The 7,838-nt window shown below is 44.6% G+C and overlaps 1 protein-coding gene across 1 annotated transcript in view; it reads left to right on the forward strand.

Annotated features, from left to right (window-relative positions):
• The window catches only part of CFAP299 (cilia and flagella associated protein 299), a 202,595-nt gene extending 195,153 nt beyond the window's left edge, over nt 1-7,442 (forward strand). The window contains exons 5-6 of the mRNA XM_074147785.1: nt 4,424-4,553; nt 7,347-7,442. Of these exons, the coding sequence (XP_074003886.1) occupies nt 4,424-4,553; nt 7,347-7,442 (226 nt within the window). The remainder of the gene's footprint in view (nt 1-4,423; nt 4,554-7,346) is intronic.
• Nucleotides 7,443-7,838: the final 396 nt, after the last annotated feature.

Below are 7,838 nucleotides of genomic sequence, written 5' to 3' on the forward strand. Positions count from 1 at the left end.
AGCATCTTTATATTTCTTAGGTGGAAAAAGTAGCTTGTTCGTGTTTAACAGAGGTCTGTGACGTGCATTTTATTATGAAATAGCAGTTGGCGTGGAGTCAGGCATATGTGCTGTATTACATGGTGTCGTGTCCCACCGAGGCACTGACCTCGTTTGCACCAGAAAGCTGTGGAAGGACCGGTGGGCCGAATCCCGTCCAACTATGTTGGTACTTTGTCATATTTGGCAAGCGCATGCAGAATGCCAGTTTCCCCCCATTAGAGTGATTACTAGTGCACTCCTACCGGAGGGCAGAAAGGATGAGGATACACCAGGATAAAGGAGCTGCAGCTTCTTTTTATTCCTGCTTCCAGTCTCCTTTGTTGTCCTGCATCCCTCTGTCTCCCTTGTCTGCACCCTTCTGCTGCTGCCCAACTAAAGCAAGCTGGTCTGTAAATTACCGGGAGGGGGTCTGAAGCCAGATAGTTTGCATCGCAAATTCATAGAACCACAAACTGAAAAAAGCTGTTGAGCCATCATTGTTTATAATTAGTTTTTGACTGAAGTCCCAGTCTGCTATAGGGAATGGTTTTATCTTTGTGTATGCGTGGGTGGGAAGAGAAAAGTAGAGAACTGAATCAAGGAACCAATCCTTATCCTGAGGGGAAGAAAGAATAGGGTAGTATAATCTAACCCCATGGGATCAAAGGTGGGGCCAACACAGACATAAACACCTTTACACTATGTTCTGTCTCCCTGATTTTGCTGATTTAAATAGTAAATTGTAAGTTGGGACAACAAAGCTCTTGCCTTGCATATGCACACCTTCTGTACGTTTGGTCAGATGGTGATCATCAACCCTTGGTTTGCTTGGTGCCCGAAGCTCTCTCTGCTCTACCGTGGCATCCCAACCCCTGGAATAAGCCATGTAAGAAGTTCTTCCATCACAGCTTATTTCCCACCACAGAAAAAGGGGACGATCACACACTGACGCATCAAAATCCTGTTTGTAACCTTGCCAAGGATTTGCCTTCAGGAAAAGGGTTGTCCAGCTCCCTGACTGAGCAGCCAGAGGGCTCCAACCAGAGCACCCCATCTCCCGGGGCTGGCAATTGGGACTCTTGGATGCTCTGCCATCGGCCCACATATCCTAGGGAAAAATCACCAACATTTTTTGTGCCCTGGCTCCCCCAGCCACTGACGAGCTGTAATAAAACCTGCCTTACATCTCACAAGAATGTCAAGTGGTTTAATGCATGTTTACAAAAGGACCCAGAGATTTTGCGATGAAAGACATTCTGTAAGCACCATGTGGTTTGATGTGCTACCATCTTGGTACCCGAAGGATAACTTTAAGGATACAAAAACCTGTATTCAGGCTCTTGTGTTCTGGGAGGGCATCTGCCAGCCTGCAGAATGAAAATCTGCTCAGACCAGAATTAGCTGATGAATGAAAAAAAACTCACCTCACATATTTTAGTCTATATTCCGAAACACAGTGTGCTTCTCGTTATAGACAACTGCACCAAGTAGTCATGGTCTTAAAAAAAGAGTAATCAACACCCCCCAAGATGCATTCTTCTTACAGCTGGACTATGAGCACTGCTAAGTCTCCCATACTCCACACACTTAAGGACTGTGCTGAAAAATGCTGCCTTTCTTCCACAACACATGGTAATCAAACAAACTAATAATAGAAAAAATGTACACTGAACTTTGGCATTGGATCATGTTCATCCGATAGCATGTTTTCATCTTAGGATAATTTAAATACTGAAAGCCACATGGAATTCTGCTAACAAAAATAAGTTTGATTAGATTGGGATTATAGTAACTCCTAAATAGCACTTACTGCTAAAGTTTAGTTTAGTATTTATTCTAGAGGAAGAAACACAGATGAGATGGGGTTCCTTAGGTCCCGATTTCTAGCCCCCCCATCTTGCAGCAGCCTGGTTGCAGAATGTGTTGATGACAGGGAACAAGTTTCACCTGAACAGTCACAGGCAGGGGAGAGGCTGCTCCAGAGAAGCCTTCTCCAGCCCCTTGCTGCTCTGCTTAAAATGTTCTTCTGACCTCCTGCCTATTTGGGAGTATTTCCTGCTAGCGTATATTACTTTTTCCTCCCAGGAACACTGTCCTGTAGCTGCAGCAGCCCTTCTCATCCTACCTGCTGAAGGTGTGTGTGAGGCTTACTTGAATGTCTCTTGATGACATCTCTTGATGTCATCAGTTTTCAGTGAAGAACATGAATAAAGGTATGCAGGGGAAATTTCCTTCCGTGTCTGGACTTGGGGTTCGTCTCACATCTAAGCACATGATGGGAACGAACTTGTCATGGAGTGAAAGAGTCCATAACGAAACTGTTTCCACTAGACATTGATTTCCCAGCAGAAAGGCTGTCTGAGCTCTGGTCTTGTCTTCACTGGCTTAAATGGGGAAGTACGGTAGGAGTGGGGTTGGAAACTTGGCAAAATGCAGGAAGTTATTATCCGACAGCTAATGGACTATTTCCGCCTTCAGATGTTTAATTTCTTTTTAATGGATGTGGGTAAGTCTTTGCAGAGAGAGATATATCCTCCCTCTCCCCCCACCCCAAGATAATGTAGAGCAATCCTTCCTTATCTGGTAGTCATTTTCCAGCAGAAACAGCCTCTCTTTGTGCAGTTGGACTTGTTAACCAAGTTGTGTCCTGGGGGACAAGGAGAAGCTGTATGGTTAAAATAAGGCAACTGAGTAGACAGTTACAAGAATCGGTGTATTTCATTTGTATATAAGTTTGTACACGTTCTTATTTCTAGATTTAAACAGTGAATGAAAAAATCTTCAGTTTACCACTTAATGTGAGTACTCTCGATCTTTAAATAATTCTATAGATGACAGATTAATGTGACCAATTAGCATATCACTCATTTTCTGCAGTTATCTAAGCTTTGGACTGCGCAGAGTTCCAGAGGGCAGCTTCTACTTGCACTAATTCACTTGCTCAAGGACTTGGTGATCTCAGAGGTCCTTTCCAACCATGATGATTCTGTAACTTTGTGCTGAGCACACCATTTCCAATTATCTGGCTGTAATCCAAGGCTGTCGACTTCAGTGGCAAATCACCTGCTGATTTCAGTGATGCCTTACGTTGATTCTCTAAGGGCATTCATTGTAAATTCATCTCCATGTCATTATAGATCGCTCCATTCTTACCAGAGGTGTTCAGGATGGAAAAAGGTTTAGTATACGCAGCAGCAAGACCTGTTGCTTTGCTCTGTTTCCAAGTGAGGAAGAAATCAAGGTGCTTTAAAAAACAGAACAATGTATCTAGTTGGAATAGAGTATCTTTGCAGAAGGCAGGAAAATTAAAAGGTATTTTGTAAATACCTTGAATCCTCCTTACACACAGAATGATTTCCTGACTTCCTCCCATCTCCTCTGCCTTTTGCAAAAAGATACGCTCATCTGGTCAGCCGCAGAAACGCAACGTGCCACTTCAGTGATCAAATGAGCATCCCAGCAGAGCTCATGTAGCAGCACCATCGCATTGTGGCAGAAAGGTTTCTAAACCAATACTAACAGTGAGCGTGCAAATGACCACCTGGTTGGCTGTGTGTCAAGTACAAAGCCCAGAAGGGCTGAGCTCAGGTGGTAAGAAGTTTGAGAAGTCAAAAACCAAAAGTGTGAGAAGTCTCAGAGAATTCCAGCACCTCTGACTGGGGAGAAAGACTGATAAACTGCTGGAACCCTCCCTTGCCCATTTTGTATTTGACGTAGCCGGCCAATTCCTTTTGAGTTCTGTTCAGTGCCAGACATTGTGGAAATGAGCAAGCACCGTCCACCTGATGGAAGGGTTTGCTCAGAATTAGCTCCAGGCTGACACTTGTAGCTGTGGGGAGCTGGCATTTTCTGCGGGGAGCTGGAGTTCAGTCCCTCCTGCCATGTCTGGCCCACAGGGAGACTTCCAAAAACTCCTTACTACCAAAATTATATTAAAAACAAGAGAAAGGAAAACAGTGAGGCGGCAAGAGGGTTCCAGTGCGATCCTAAGGGGAAAACGTCAGCTCCCACATCTGGTTTGCAGATCTGTGGTGGTCCAGGAAGCACTTTCAGGTGGTCTCCAGAGCTGTTTCCGTCACAGTAGTAGTTCTCAAGCACAACTACTTCCCACCAGTTACAACCCGGTCTCCGAGTCTTTCTGTAACACTAGCACTGAGTGGATGAGGAGGCAGCCTGGGGCCTCTGTTCTGGTTTGCCAGGGATCAGAGAGGTAGGGCCATATCTGGGCAGGTTTTCTGACATTTAGTAGACTTCTGCTCCTCAGTACATCTGTCTGGCTTTCAGAGGGGCTGTTGTGGAATCGGGAACTACTCAGCATGAATAAGGAGGTCAGAATCTGCTCTTTAAGCTGGAAGAATGACATCCATTAAAAGTACAGCATTTCTGTTTCACATTTTCACAGCTTTTACAACTGGGATAGAAATGTCAGCACTTCACATTCCAGCCCAAATTACCAAGTGATTGCAGAAAATGCCTGTGGACTACTCTTCAAGAACAAAAGTGATAGGAAAATAATAAATGTGGATCCCAAGGTAAACGTCTTCCCCCCCCCCCCCCAATATTCTAAATTGCCTTTATGCAATGGAGTTTGACTGTTAAACTGTTGAGTCCAATTGCAAACAGTGTCTTTATCAATACACACCTAATATTTCAGGCTTAGACACGCTATTCCCCTTGTTAACACAGCTGCTCTGGTCCCTGTCAGAATAAACTTAGCCCACCTTGTTTATGACTGAGCCTGTCTTGGCCTTTCCCTTGTGATGACAAAAATGAGAAGTTGAACTGACTCATAAAACTGAAGGGTTTCCTAGGCAGGGTTTCTCTTATACCCTGTGTAAGGAAAAATTGCTAAAATGTCGGTAACAAATGGGCTGGTGGTCCCTCCTCTTAAAAATCAAATCTCTATTATGAAACAGGCCTGCAGGTGGGTAAAAATAAATAAACGTTGGATAAAAATAGATAAATATTAGGCTACTTCGAAACAAAGCTGCAAGTTGCGAGAACTGTAGTACCCCAGATGCTGGCAGGGACTGCTGAACACCAGCAAATCCAGAAAGCAGAATCAGTTCGTGCATCTGAGGGGTGGGCTGCCTTCTGCCACGGCACTTCTGCAGTGATGAACTGAAACTGGCAGAATTCTTCCTCCTTAACGCAAGAGTTTTGAGAAGCCCTAAGGAAAGCAGACTCATTAAGGTCATGTAGTTCTTGTAGTAGATTGAGATTGTCACTGTCAAACTTGGATTTTAAACCCTATCCCTCACAAAAGAGAAATTTGACACATCTTCTTGTGGAGAGCTGTGTTTCTCCAGCACACAGTAAATGGTTCAGAAGGATTTGCAATTTAATAGAAGAGAGGAAAATACTTGTGCCTCAGTAGTGCTATAAACTGGATGAACGTTGTGGCCTCTATGTCTCTTATATATGATTGACAGCACAAATGTATGCTTTGTTTTCACCTAAAAATGGCTCTGATCCTATTATTGCTGAAGTTGATTGGTCTCTACCATTTATTTACATAGCAGCTGAATCCAAACAAAGCAAATGCTTGAATTGTACCCGGACTGATTAAATTGCCACAGGTATTTTATCTTCCATGTTGAGAGCTGAACGGATTATAACATTATAGACAGCTTCCCTCTGTAAGAAGCCAACTGTGTTCCTCTGGTGCCAACCACACTTTTTAAAACTTTATAACTGAAGTCCTTGGACTATAGATTGGATGTGACAAACACACCCAGGCTTTAGTTACTCTCCAAACCAATATGAACTGAGCTGGGCAATAATTTGTTTGGGTTTCACAGAACTGATCTAGCATGATGGTTTCTTTGATGTGCTTCCCATGAAAGATGGTCGCGTATGAATAGTAACAGTACAAAATATCAAATTATATGCGTTTCAAAATAAGTGCATTGGTTTGTTAGAAATTCAAAAATGCATCCCTAAAAATGTGTTTGGTTGCATTGAAAGTGGGCCACCAATCCAACTTCCTGCAGCTGCAGAACATCTGTAACAAATAACCAGCTCTTCAGTGTCTATGTGAAAGATCCTCGCGTGCCAAGAGCCACGCTATGAAGCATTTGTGCATGTACATTGTGTCCCCCTACAGGTTGCAGGGCACAGGCCTGTGATCACCATGGATCTGTCTGGCTTTGGTGTCTCTGTAACACTCACTGACGGAGAACAGCTTTTGAGAAGTGCTTGCTGTGGGCCAGACTGAAATCAGCATGAGCTCTCTCTCGTGGGGTTCAGCTTGAACAGACTTAGTACCAGCTGCCTGGTCTTCACAAGCAGGCCTTTTCTTTGACCAGTCGACAGTCCCCCCATTCCTAGTTGTATTTAGCTTAAAGGACTTTGTCACTGTCTTTGCATCTGCTAAAAGCATTGCAGGAGAAACAAACTGCCCGGTACCAGGACATTAATCTTCACTGAGAGATCCCCACCCTCAGAGCTAGTTTTATTTATCAAACTTTCTGTTCCGAGGGAAGAAGAGAATTCACAGAATCACAGAATCATGTAGGTTGGAAGGGACCCTTTAAGATCATCTAGTCCAACCAATGAAAAAAAACAAAACAAAACAAAAAAAAACAAACCACACACCACACCACACACAACCCACACACACACCACAACACCACCCAACACTAATCCATATCCCCAAGCACCATGTCAACTCCTCTCTTGAATACCTCCAGGGATGGTGCCTCAACCACCTCCCTGGGCAGCCCATTCCAGTGCCTGATAACCCTTTCAGTAAAGAAATATTTCCTAATATCTAACCTGAACTTCCCCTGGTGTAACTTGAGGCCATTACCCCTTGTCCGATCATCTGTAACTTGGGAGAAGAGACCGACCCCCGCCTCTCTACAGCCTCCTTTCAGGTAGTTGTAGAGAGCGATAAGGTCTCCCCTCAGCCTCCTCTTCCCCAGACTGAACAACCGCAGCTCCCTCAGCCTCTCCTCGTAAGACTTGTGCTCCAGACCCCTCACCAGCTTCGTTGCCCTTCTCTGGACCTGCTCCAGCACCTCAATGTCTTTCCTGTGGTAGGGGGCCCAAAACTGGACACAGTACTCGAGGTGGGGTCTCACCAGTGCCGAGTACAGGGGGACAATCACCTCTCAGGTCCTACTCACCACACTGTTCTTGATACAGGCCAGGATGCTGTTGGCCTTTTTGGCCACCTGGGCACACTGCTGGCTCATGTTCAGCCGACAGTCGACCAACACCCCCAGGTCCTTTTCTGCCATTAGATAAAAGAGATTTTTATCATTAGATAAAAATCCATGTCTTTTCTCTCTTCTGAGTGTCTGTAATATTCTCTGTTTCAGGCCCACCCAGGAGACAGCACAACGCGGACGCCTGTTGAAACAGATCTCTATCTCCACGTTGTTATCTATGACCACATTGTCAGAAGAGGGACGTAAGGTCGGTCTGTGTGGCTCTTCTCCTAGTGATTGGTTCAGCCATTTTAAAGTCATCTGGAAGAAAAATAAACAGTTGAAAGATCTTTACCTTGTGTTCAGGGCCGGGAAGGGGGATTTTTATACTGATTTAGAGTTGTTTTGCGCCTTGTTCCTTGAGGGAAGTAAAGTGGAAGGAAGACCCCATACTAGCTGTAGAGTCCATGTATCTGGGCCCCTTGTGTGTGAAGTCCATGGGGTATGTGAATTGTAAAAGCACCTAAAGGGAAGACAAAGTTTGGACCCAACTTTTCCCACTACTTCTAAGGTAGCAGGGCGGCTGGGACAGAGGTGCTGCATTCTTTTCTGGAGTAAAGAAAAGAAACTACTGTCCCATAGTTCCCCAGCAATGGGATGTTT

The sequence above is a fragment of the Numenius arquata genome, chromosome 5, assembly GCF_964106895.1.
Source record: "Numenius arquata chromosome 5, bNumArq3.hap1.1, whole genome shotgun sequence".
Taxonomy (NCBI): Eukaryota; Metazoa; Chordata; class Aves; order Charadriiformes; family Scolopacidae; genus Numenius; species Numenius arquata.